The sequence below is a fragment of the Balaenoptera physalus genome (assembly GCF_965194825.1).
Source record: "Balaenoptera physalus genome assembly, chromosome: 4".
NCBI classification, from domain to species: Eukaryota; Metazoa; Chordata; class Mammalia; order Artiodactyla; family Balaenopteridae; genus Balaenoptera; species Balaenoptera physalus.
In genome coordinates this window covers 37,887,781-37,900,461 of record NC_138891.1, presented here as the reverse complement: position 1 = coordinate 37,900,461, position 12,681 = coordinate 37,887,781, and the positions used below count along the sequence as shown (strand labels likewise).

Sequence of the window (12,681 nt, the reverse complement as noted above, 5' to 3'; positions counted from 1 at the left end):
AAATGAGTTTGAGAAGCTTTAACCTTAGTACAGAACATTTCTAAAACGCAAGGAGAAATAGCTTTAGTTGCTAATCAATCATTTTCTCCATTAACAAGAGAAAAAAAGTTTGGGTTGCAATTTAAATCTTTTGGGAAAGCTATTTCTGTTAGGTATCACTCAGTGCAGCTTACCTGCCAACATTATTTTTATTTAAGTGATTGTTACTGCCTGTTTTATGAAGATGGGTGTGTGTGTGTGTGTGTGTGTGTGTGTGTGTGTGTGTGTGTGTGTGTGTGTGTGTGTGTGTGTGTGTGTATATCTCCTATAATGATATATATATAGCCTTATAATGATAGATCAGATAAAAACTAATTGTGAGATTAAATGCACAAATGCTTTTATTACTCTAAGCAAATAAACTGCAGTTCCAATTAGACAACTTCAGCTCATTTATGCATACAGTAGTTCACTGGATTGATTGAATGCACAATGAACAACTGAAAAATGATCCATTTCCATCATTAATCTGATACTCTTGGGTAAAAAACGCACTGTTTCCCTATTAGAATACAGGTAATAGTACTCAAAAAGAAAATTTGTTGGTACTTCACACTAACATTTTAAGATTGAGAACTTAATCATGAAATACATATCTGGAAATGATGGCAGAAAATAGCATTTTAAGCTGATAGTACATTTCTTCTGTAAGTCTCAGTGGTTTCTACATGGGGTCCTGTTGGCCAGAAAATTAAATTAAAATTTCGTACATGCTCAGGTGTCCAAATAGAGATAGAGGACCCTCCCCCCTCTACATACACCTTAAAAGTGGGGAAAAAACCTTTTCTCCCTCCTTACAGGTACACGCAGTATACTGTCAGTTTTTCTCAAGTGATATATTCATGAGAGTAGGTAGCCAATAGTGGCAGGGCGGGATATACCTCAACTTCTGAGTGCCACAAGGCTAGGCCCCATTAATCCATGCAAAGAACTTTCATGCATATAGTTTAAAGCACATAGTGTGATTATGGAATTAGGAAGTTCTTTAACATTTACTTTTCTTTGGGCAAGTTCCTTCACCCAGCATATGCTGAGTAGTGACAGCATTTTTCTCGAAGCCCATGATTCACTTTCGTGTTAATAACTTCTCAAAAACACCAAGCATGTAAAATCCCAGTGCTAATTAAACAGCAAACATTTGCCTTTCTGGGTATTTTACAGATTTACTTACAAAACTGAGCATGTGTATATTTATTTTTAAAGCTCAAATATTTAAACTTGCAGAAGCTGTGCCTACAAGCAGTCAAAAGTATAAAGCAGGTTTTAGGAAAATGTAGGTAAAAATGAACACTACATTGCAGATACATTTTATTCAAAAGCTAGGCTTCCATAGTAGTGTAATTCTCCCTTTCATAAATTAACCAGACTGTCTCTGGTTAAAGACTAGGGTCTTCATCCTTTTACCATCTCTCCATGTAAATGGACATAACATTATTAGAATCCTACTAGACCACCTTGGAGGAATTGCTATACAGGGCCATTTTTGAGGCCAAGCAACACTAAATGTTTAAAAGGTAACGAAAGCAAATACCTAGGCATTTCACTTCTGTTGAATGACAAGTGAAAACAACTCTTGCTAACATGAATGTGAAAATAGAAAAAAAAATGTAAAATTGTTTCAGCTGATTTTTCAAGCAAGACTTCTGAGTAAACAGAGCCTACTCTTTCTGATGCAATCCACATTGCATCTGTGGATGTTGTTCATTTGAAAAAATATATCTGTACAACCTTCTTTAAGTTACTAAATGCCTGAAGGTAATATGTCTTTTCCCCGCCACATGCTTCCCTTTGCATAAACATGAGATGTACAGAGCAATGTAAGAATAGGTGACTGCAGTCCCAGATAAGAAAATAGAATGGATTTTCCTGGTTGTGAGTTTTCAGATGTGTTCATAATTCAGGTGCACAGTGGTAGCGACAGCAGACACCTCAGAATCCGGGGACACTAGAGGTTGAGCAGTGGGCTGCTAAGTGATTCAGAACACTGGCTAGTAACACTGTTCTGTACCTGTATAGACTGCTGCTTTACCCATGCAGCTCCTGCGGCTCATGCATTGCCTTATGATCTATAGTCCTTTTTGCTGTAGGGCTTGTTGCGCAATATGTTATCGATCTCATTTACCACGTGTGAGGTCATCTTTGGGAGAACCTGAGAGCATGAGAAGGACAAAGGATGTGGTTAGTACTTGGTACTTGTTCTTTGTGCTCAATATTAAGCAAAGTCATCTAGAAATGGATACATTTATAAACCACCACCAGAATGCTACCTCCCCAGCAGACAGGAAGCTCCCTAAGGTCAGGGACCTTGTTTTGTTCACACTGCATCTCCAGAGCCTGTAAGAGTACTTGGGCCATAGTAGGTGCTCATAATTATTGGTGGACTGAGTAAATGAAGGCTCATAGAAATATAGACTATCTAGAGCAGCTCTGTCCAACAGAAATAAAATGAGAGCCATATATGTAATTTTAGATTTTCTAGTGGCCACAGTAATGAAAGTGGAAAGAAGCAGGTGAAATTAATACATGTTTTACTCCATTATATTCGAAACATCATTTGAACATGTAGTCAGTATAGAATATTATTAGATGCTTTACATGTTTTTAAGTACTAAATCTTTGAAATCCAGGGTACATTTTACACTTGGAGCGCATCTCCATTTGGATTAGCTTTAATAGCCACGGGTGGCCAGAGGCTACAGTAGTGGATAGCACAGGTCTAGAGACTAAGGAGAGATTCAGTCCAGCTGGTGGACAGAACCCTGGTGAAGGATGGCCACAGGTTAACAGGCATCCCAGGTAGATGCAATCGCATGAAGAAGTGAAAAGTCTGTGAAACAGGGTGATACAAGTGTAGAGTGAGTGGGGGAGGGGTGGGGATGGTGGGAGTAGGGAAAAGGGAGGTTGAGGTAAACAGCGGAAGGCCTTGAATGCCATTTTTTGGAGTGGGACTTTATGCTGTAGGTGGTGGGGAACCTCTCAGGACTTCTCAGCTGGGAGTGACCCCAGCAGACACCTGGAGGTATTCTGAAGGAAGAGTTGGAAGGAGATTGAAAGGGGACACAGATGTTAGAAATTTATTGCAGTCCTAGCCAGACACTAAGCCTTAACTAGACAGTGGCGGTGGAGGAGAAAAGGAGAGTGCCTCGGAGAGACATTTTGGAGGCTGATGGTGATCTCAAGACTGGGTGACTAGGAAGATACTGGTGTAGGTAATTAATTGAGACCACATGAGGAGAAGTTTGGAGCCTAAGTTTGGGGTAGGATATGTTGAGGTGAAGGTGCCTTTGGGATCCCATGTAGAAGTGACTTGCAGGCAGCCAGAAGTGCAGCTGTGGAGCTTAGTGGTAGTAGAAGGACTGGAGTTGAGAATTTGCAAGTCATTTGCACGGTCATGCTCATTGAAGCCCTGGGGAAGGATGAGATCATCTAGGGCCAGCTAGCATTTATTGCAAGAAGTGGGCCAAGGGCACACATTACACCATACGACAAGGGACAGAGGCAGGCTTCTTGCAGGAATAGTCTGAGCCTGTGTGGAGTCTGTGGTGAAATACATTCATGATGACTGATTCTGAGGTTTCCACCTCACCCTTCCTCTGCTGCAGTCATGTTGGCCAGCGTGACCTTGTCTCCACTCATATGCTCTCCCCAGAAGCCTCAGGGTTTGGCAGGGTAGTAGAGCTCCTTCCTCACTGGTCTGGTAACATTTTCCTCTCCGAATGAAGCTAAAGCAGATTTGGTTTCCCACTAGCCTTGGAGCATCAGAGGATCTAAGCTACTGTGCTATTTAAATGTGAGACTGCAACACTGAGACTCAAATCTAGAAGTTGGTTGGAAGTTTTGTGTCTAGAATATAGTGAGTTAGCCATGTGAGGAAAAAAATTCTTCATTCACTACACCAATAAGAAAAGGGATCTAAACATTACAAAAATGAAACCATAAAAGTACTTGAATAAAACACGAAAAAAATATATAGTGTTATAAGACCTAAATGTTCAAGACAAGCCATACATTAAGAATTTTATGTGAAGTTGCCCAATTTTTTAATGTTGGCAACTGTTTTAAAACATTTTCGTCCCTGCAGGTCACACGAACATCCATGAGCTAGCAAACTGCAGGCGTAGTAGTATCCTGACTGCAGTAATTGGCGGGTGAGGGGAGGTCTGGCCAGCGCTGCCGGCTGGCAGGCATTAGGGAAGCTCTCCCAGGACCGGCTCACTGTCAAGATGGACCTTGGGGATGGAGCCGGATTTGGCCAGCCTGGGGTGGTGGACACTTTGCAGGACGAGGACCACGATTCTGGGGATTAGGATCCCGGGGAAGGTGGGGGAGGGGAGATGAGCCGTGGATGGGAAGGCCCGACTGCTCAGGAGCCTGGACTTTTCTGAGTGGACGGTGGGGAGCCTCAGAAGGGCTTTAAGGCTGGAGGATGGGGACCTGTGCAGGTGATGGGCTGCCTGCAGCTGTGGCTTCTCTCCAGTCTCTCATTTCTTGAGGCTCTGATTTATAAATGCCCCTCCAGTTTATGCTCACCTTAGGCACATTCATTCCTTGGAGCAACTGCCTTCCTTTGCCCATTAGAAACTTCTTTTCCTTATAGCTGCTGGCACTGCACTCTTTCTATCCAGTCCCACCAACCGCTGCAGGGAGCCCCCAGCCACACAATCTACTCTCACCACATCAAGGGGCCCAGTTACAGCTTGCCAAGGGTGGAATCTTTGGCACTGGGCTCACGGGAGGTGGAGTAGAAAGGGAAAAGGGAAGGTAAACCCTCCTGGTAGCAGCCTCCCTGCTTGGACAACATCCCTTTTCTCTTACCCGTAGAGCACGGAAGCCCCATCCTGCTACCAGCCAGAGCCTTGCTAGGGAGGAAGTACTTTGGGAAGATGACTGCCTCAGTTTTCCTCTGAAATGTTATCTTTGGCTACCTGGAGTATTCCCACAGCCCAGGAGCCACCTCTTTTTTTTTTTTTTTTTTTTTTTTACTATCCCAGGCAGTATGAGTTCCCCCTTGGAGTGGCAGTGATCACTCTACATTAGCATGACAGGAATCCTTGGCTCCTCCCTTTTCTTGCCAAGCCATCTGCAAGTCATGCCTCTCTTTCCAAAACCTATGGACTCCTTGACCTTCATGGCCACCGTCCTCGCTAGTCCAAGCCACCATCACCTGTCACCCGGACAACCTGTCCTTGCCTTTCTTCATTCTGCTTTTCACACAACAGCCAAAGCAATCTTTAAAAATTCAAATAACAGCGTGTCCCTCCTATTAAAACCCTCCAAAGGATTTGCTGTGAGTAGAACAAAATTCTGACTTCTCTAGTGTTCCATGTGACCTGTCCCCTGCCCGCGCCCACCATCCTTTATGCTCACTGCATGTTGACCACATTCGCCTTAGGCTGGTGCTTCCTGGAAAAAGCCAAGTGCGTCTGCGTCTCAGGGCCTTTGCACTGCTCTTCTGTGTGTCTGCTCCTTCCAGGGCTTTTCACATGCTGTGTCCTCCACTTCCAGGCTTCAGAATACCTCCCACAGGGGCTTTTGGCAAGGACATTATCTAAAGTGGGCTCACTCATTTCCCAGTTAGTATCTATTACAATACCATCTTTATTTACTTAGTAAACCTTCTCACTTGAAATTATTTTATATGTTTCTTTATTATGTGCCTCTGCCACTGGAATGTAAGCACCTTGAAGGTTGGGTAATATCTTTCTGGTTTCCTGTGGTGTCCCCGGTGCTGGGTACAGAGTAAGCTCTCAAAGATCTCCGGAATGAACCACGGGATACAGTGAATCTTAATTCCCTCTTTCTCAGGCAGCCCATGAGCTCTTGAGGGCACCGTCCTGTGCTTATCTCGGAACACTCTCTGCCTAGCATGGTGCCAGACACAGAATAAGTACTCAATAAGTATTAGTGGAATTGAAATCACTGGGTTGCATTTCAGTTCTTTTGTGTATAGACTGTTCCCGTTTCCTCCTCGTCATTGTGGAGCCTTTATCTGTTCCCAGAGCACAAGTGAAAATAAGAGAAGGTGGGGAGGCTTTCTTAAGAGGGAGCATTCCCCAAGCAGGGACAGGGAACCCCACAGTCCGGGAGGAGTTCTCAGAAGCTGAGAGGCAGAGATGATTACCCAGCTGCACAGCCCTAAGAAAGGTGACGGTAGAGAAGGAGGTCTGCACCGTTTGTCTCCCAGCATATTCGAGGCTATTCTTCAAAAGGATTTTTAAAAGTTTTAAGTTTAATCAGGCTTGTCCCCACCTCCATCTACTTCCTTCTGGGAGAGGTAACAGGGCTAAGTGCTGGTTTCGGGGACAGATGGACAGGGGAGAAGCCGTGAGGCACTTCTGTTTGGGCAGGTGATACAGCTACGGCAAGAGCTGTGGACGGGCTCGTTCCTGCGGCCTCTGGCTGGGCTGAGAGTGGGGCGGGCTCAGGACTGAGATGTGACCTTTGGGGGCAGGGGACACTCACCACAGCCACCAACCCCCACCCTCTCCTCAGAACTCCCAGGAGCATCTCTCTCCCACTTCCCCGCCTGCTGCCTTACAGGCTTTCCAGGTACAGCTGCAGGCTCCCTCCAGGCTCAGCAATCCCTGCAGGGGAGGGAATGGGGGTGGGCGCTCCTGAAATTGCTGTTAGGGAGATGTGATCCTGGAATTCTGAGTCTATTTGTCTTAAAAGTGGCAAACATTCATTCATTCAATAGGTATTTCTTGAGTGTTGACTAACGGCCATAGAGTCTAGGAACTGGAAAATCAGTGGAGAAGCAAGAAAGGCACAAGTCTCTGACCTCAAGGGAGACAGGCGATTATACTACGTTATCGTAAGTGCTGTGATGGGGAGAGGGATCCAGGATGCTAGGAGAGCAGAAAGGAGGGGCTTGGCACACTGTAGATTGGCAATAAATATTTGTGGGAAAAAAAAGTAAATACATGATGTGTGGATATTGTCCTATGGCTACTACATTTCAAGCTGGTTATTAGGCAGGCTTGTGTGGTTCGACCTGGGAACCCAGTCGTCAGGTGTAACATTGCTTGGGTCATAGAATACACTGTCCCACAGACACAAGCCATCCTGAGAAATGAGCCCGGAGGAGACTGCCTGTTAATCAGAAGAGGACATCCCTGGATCCACATACTGTGAAAGTTCTGTTGCTTCTTTTGCCTTTGTCCCCATTTCCCTTCTTCCCCTATCTAGGAACAGGTAGCCTATTCCCTATATTAGGGGCTTTCATGCAACTCAGCTGTGACACAATGAAGGACAGAGTTGGGGAGACGGGACACTGCCTGGGGGCATCTTCAAAGGCACCAGGAAATTCCCCGGAGTTGGTTGGAAAGGGCTGCAGTACTTGCCTGAATGGCACCGAGGTTTTCAATGAGTTGTTCAGGAGTGGATGATCCCAGGAGCACAGAACTCACACCCTCGTTTCTCAGGCACCACGCTGGGAAGAGAGAGAAGTGGGTCAGGAAGTCAAAGCACTTCTGACTGTTGATGAGTTTGCAAACACCATTTGTAGCTTCCGTTGTCGCAACCAAAACATATTAACTTTGGGGGAGGATGGACAGCATGCTCCAGGATTAAAAACCTCAGCAGCAACCCCTGTTGTGTGGAGGACTTGGTAGAATCCGTGCACGTGAACTGTGGGCTTAGGGCTCCTCTGCCGCACAACTGGGGCATCCAGTCTAGCTGCCCAGCCCAGGAACACTGTCTTGTTCCTCAAGACACCTGACACTGCTCATGGGCGAACGTCTGGATTCCTGTTTCCATCTGTCTTTTCCATCTCATTCATGCTCTCACTTTCCCCTCATCTGTTACGTACAGTCCTTGTAGACTCTGGGTATCTGGGTCCTTTGTTTCCACTGACCTGTCAGCCCTCTCTGGACCTCCCTTTCTTCCTGACGTGAGATTCATTCTGGAGAGACCATCTCTCTCACCAGCCCTCAAACCCCTCACCCCTCCTCTGCCTCTAGCAACCTCTACCCTTAAACCCTCTCTTCAACCCAGGCCTCCTCCCTCTCAGCAGATGACCTAGCCTCCTACTTTATGTAGTAAATTGAGTCCCTCAGGTAGCATATTCCTTAATTTCCCACTCACCTATGGACACAAGTACACACACACATACTCCAGTTTCAGAGGCTATGGGGTGCTGTCTGTTCAAAGACAAACTCTGCCCTGGTCCCATTCCTTTTGCCTTTTCTTGGATTTGATTCATCCATTATTTCTCTCCCTCTCTTGCTCTCCTGGATGTTTGATTTCTTATTATCCTCTTTCTCTTTATCAAGAAGGCATAATCAAATTTCTCCCATTCTAAAATAAGCCTCCTCAGGCCCTTCATACCTGTGTAGCTGCCACCCTACCCTTCTCCTCTTCTTAAACTTGTAAAAGGCCAGTTGAGACTCCCTGCATCCCCCTCACGTCCCAGTCCCCTTCTCACCATGTCAGAAGCCAGGGTCCCCAGGAAAGTCCCTGTGGTTCAAGTAGACTTTTCAGTTTGTAGCTGCCTGGAACTAGATACTGCTTTAGGCCCAGGGATGCAGTGTCTGCTGGATGTCCCTGCTAGATGCCCCACAGACACTGCGACCTTCTTGCTACTTAACTAAGCCTGTCCCTCTTGGGTTACCAATCTCATTTGGTGGCATCACCAGCAACTTGGCGTCCCAAACCAGAAACCTGGGAGTTATCCTTGGGCACTGTCCTTTTCTGATCCCACATTCCCTTTTAATTGTCATCTAGTTGATTGTCCTTCCTAAATATTTCTCTAATCCAGTAGTTCTCAAGTTTTAGCATGCCTCAGTCACCCGGAGGGCCTGTGAAACACTGATTACTCAGTGCTTCACCTCGAGTTTCTGACCCAGAAAGTCTGGAGTGGGGCCTGAGCATCTGCATTTCTGACAAGTTCCCAGGTGATGCTGATGCTGCCGGTACAGGGACTCTTTATTTTTAAACAACTTTATTGAGGTAAAATGTACCCATTTTAGGTGTACAGTTCAATAATTTTTCATAAATTTATCATGTGTGCAATCATCACCATTTAAAATCCAGTTTTAGAACATTCCCATCATCCCAATAAGATCCTTCATACCCATTTACAGTTAATCCCATTTCTACCCCCAACCCAAGGAAACCACTCATCTACTTTGTGCCCCTATGGATTTATTATTTCTGGACATTTCACCTAAATGGAATCATGGAGTACGTCTTTTGTGTCTGACTTCTTTCACTTAGCATAATGTCTGTGCGGTTCATCCATGTTATAGCATGGGTCAGTAATCATTTCTTTTATTGCTGAATAGTATTCCAGTGTGTGGATATGGGAACACACTTGGAGAATCACTGCCCTGGTTCAACTGTCCACTTCCCTCCCTCAGGCCCTCACCCTCTCTCCTGCACAACTGGTTTTCCTACATCTTGTTTGGACTGTCCCTGCCTACCCCGCACACATCCAGCAGTAGCTTCTCCAGATACAAATCTGTTCAAGTCACTTGCCTGCTAAACATTCTTCAGCGTGTGCCTGACGGGATCCTGGTCCTGTGAGGTGAAGCTCTCACTTCTCACCCTGACAAACCTTACTAGAAAGTCCTCCACTCCAGCTTCCGGTCTCCTCACTCCCTGCCTTGAACTTAGTGCTCCAGCAGCACCATTTGTAAATCCTCTCCACCCCCAAATATCATGCTGTGTTTCTCCTCCCCAAGCCCTTGGCTCAAGCGGTCCCCTGGGTCCGTAATGTCCCTTTGCCTCCTCCCTTCCTTTGCCTCACTAATATCTACTCATCATCTGGGATTCCTCGTGGGCACCGCCTTCTAAAGTCCTTCCCTGAGTCCCAGGCCGGGTTGGGAGCTCCTACGTTTTACTTCCAGACCACCCCCCCCTTACCCCGGCCCACCCTGCCCTTCTCAATTATTTTACTCTCACACTTTATTAAAATTATGTTAATTTCTTGACTTGCCCACCAGACTGTGAGATGTGTGTTATTTGCAGTTGGATGCTCAGCACCCAGCCCAGCACCTGCACATAGATGCTCATTAGATGTTTGTTGAATAAACGGACACATGGATGATTGATGAACATCCCTGAACACCTCTTCTTCTGCCCCCGTTTGGTCAGGCCATGCTGCCAACTGATACTGTTAAGCTGTTACCACGCTCAGACCTTTTAAGGCAATCACTAAATCCTTCCACGTGGGAAAAATAATGCTCTATGAAGGCAACAAGCCAAGTGACCCTGGGCTTTTTCTTTCTTTCTGTTTTCTTTTTTTGGCTGCCTGCCTGATTTCCTACTTTGCACTTAGAACTCTTTTTTGGCACTAGTGGAAGTTCTGAGGGCAAAGCAGGGCACTGAGAAAATTATTGCCCATAAACTACCTGATGCCAGCAACAGATGATTCCCCCATGGGCTGCTGGGCCACGTAGGAGAACCCACTGGGCAGAGCTGGCCAATGCCAGAGGTAACGTAGATGATTCCAGATAATTAGCATCTACTCAAGTGTCCCCCACAGGCGCATCCAGAGTGTCTATGAGCAAGGTGTGAAGGCTGGCTCCTGTGCAGGCGTGAGACACGGGCACCAGCCCACAGTTGGGTTCAAGTAGTTTGTTTCCTGCCAGAGGATCTCCCCTCCCCCAACACGCTTCTAGCAGATCAAAGGTAATATGCCTGGAAATAATTTCCCTCTTGGTTTGAGCGTTCTGTGGTTAAAAACAAAACTACCTGTTTACAAAGAAAAGAAAAAAATGACAGGCGAGAAAGACACCTGGGGGCACAGAGGGAGGAAAAGGAGAAACAAAGCATGTTTTAATTTAAACTCAGACTCTGTAAAGAGTCATGTACATCTGACATCCAGTGAAAGTCTAAATGTTGTAAAGATTTTCTCTTTAGAAAGACAGTGTTCTTCTATCTCTTTCAGAGCTAGATTCAATACTTGCTTTCATGTTACCACCTGAAGATCGTATTTATGGCTATGGTTTAAGAATATGTGTCTCTCTTTGTGCTTGTGCCTCTGACCATGTATGGCGGCTAGGAGTGGACAGAGTTCCAGCAGAGGGTGTGTCTGGTTCTTTGCAAAACATCATCACCTTCATCCTCATCTTCACCAGTTACTGAGCACCTACTCTTTTCTTTACATACATAATTTCCTCTTGCTCAACAAGTTTGTTAAGATATATACTCCTATACCCATTTTACAGATGAGAAAATTGATAATCAGGTTAAATAACTTGCTGATGGTCGATAGCTAATACCTTTTACTGGGCTCATTAAAGCCGTAGCAATGCTAACTAATCACATTAAATATAATCTTTGTTTTTTTGTTTTTTGGAAGAAAGGATTACAGCAAGTTACACATATACTTAGGTAACTGGTATTTCCCTCCTAAAATCGTCTCCCATTTCCATCTTTCTGTGACTATTAACTGCAGCTACCATTTTCCTGCCTTCCAGCCTCAGAAGAGTCAAGCATCTAACAAATATTCTTTTACTTGCGTAGAACTTATCTTGAGCTTTTTATCTCATTGGCTCACTGTATCTGATGTGTCCCAATTCCTGCTATTTCTTAATCCTTAGGAGTTTTTTCTAGACTCTATACCCATTTTATTCTCTTCTCATAGCTACCACATGAATTCTTTTCTCTTCAGCCTCTTCTTCATTTGTAAAGTGGAGATAATAGTAGCAAAGCTCCATTAACATCTGTAAGATAGGGCTAGGATTAGTATACATCTCGTGGGACCCACAATTCAGGAGACAAGAAGATGAGCGTTAAAGAGCTTATCACACAGCCTGGCAGATACTCTCCAGCAAGGGAACTGAAAGTTTAAATGCTTTTCTGTCTAATCCCTAGTCTCTAGCCACTTGTGGCTATTGAACCCGGGAGATGTGTTTAGCCTGAATTGACATGTGCTGTAGGTGTAAAATACACTCTGGATTTTGAAGACTTAGTATGAAAAATAGAGTGTGACATATCTCAGTAACTTTTTATATTTATTCCATGTTAAAAATGGTAATATGTTGGCTATATTGGGTTAAATAAAATCCATTTAAAAATTAATTTCACCTATTTCCATTTTACTATTTTAATGTGGCCACTGGAAATTTAAAAATTAAACGCATGGTGCACATTATAGTTCTACAGGACGGTTCTGGTGCAACGTGGCTTTCAATCGTTACCCATGACCGTGACCTTTCACTGACTCCACAATGTCGGAAGAGCCATTTTCGTGGCTCTGGAAGTTTCGCGGTGACGCCGCTCCCGTGGGATAGGCCTTCCGTGTGGCAGTAGCCTTGGCCGCGGTCGCAGCCCTGCTCCTCAGCCTCTCACCAACCCCGCCTGACCTTCGACGGGGATGGAAAGTTGAGCCAGAAGCAACGGATGTCGCTACACAGCCCAGGGGTGCTCTCCCTCGGCGCTGTGAGGACGTGTGCGTTCTCACGGACGCGTTCTTGTTTAAGCTGGGTTATAAGGGAAAGGAGAAGGAAGAAAAGTGTTTCAGCACGTGGAACTACTCTAGGGAACTCTGAAAAACCTATCTAATACTATCTGTCGTTTTAGGTAGTATTAACCAGGAGTCTATGCTTCAGAGATCATCTGCCCCTGCAATAGGTATGTTATCATGCAAGAGATGTGGATCGACAACACAGAATGATTTCATTTTCCGTGATCCAG

The 12,681-nt window shown here is 45.1% G+C and overlaps 1 protein-coding gene and 1 long non-coding RNA gene across 8 annotated transcripts in view; one reads left to right on the top strand and one right to left on the bottom strand.

Annotated features, from left to right (window-relative positions):
• Positions 1-354: 354 nt before the first annotated feature.
• Positions 355-12,681, bottom strand: part of KCNAB1 (potassium voltage-gated channel subfamily A regulatory beta subunit 1) — a 417,300-nt gene continuing 404,973 nt past the window's right edge. For all 5 annotated transcript variants that reach the window (XM_082459591.1, XM_082459589.1, XM_082459590.1 and 2 more), the window contains exons 13-14: positions 7,383-7,471; positions 355-2,188 (exon numbers count right to left, since the gene is read on the bottom strand). In XM_082459591.1, the coding sequence (XP_082315717.1) occupies positions 2,099-2,188; positions 7,383-7,471 (179 nt within the window). In that variant the 3' untranslated portion in view covers positions 355-2,098. The remainder of the gene's footprint in view (positions 2,189-7,382; positions 7,472-12,681) is intronic.
• LOC309659727 lies at positions 2,127-12,630 on the top strand. 3 transcript variants are annotated; one of them, XR_014262914.1, is made up of 4 exons: positions 2,127-2,217; positions 4,121-4,162; positions 9,984-10,671; positions 12,151-12,630. It is a non-coding gene; the product is annotated as an uncharacterized lncRNA (long non-coding RNA). The 3 variants fall into 3 exon arrangements; XR_014262915.1 differs by lacking the exon at positions 4,121-4,162 and having other exon boundaries at positions 2,146-2,217; XR_014262916.1 differs by lacking the exon at positions 2,127-2,217 and having other exon boundaries at positions 2,224-4,162.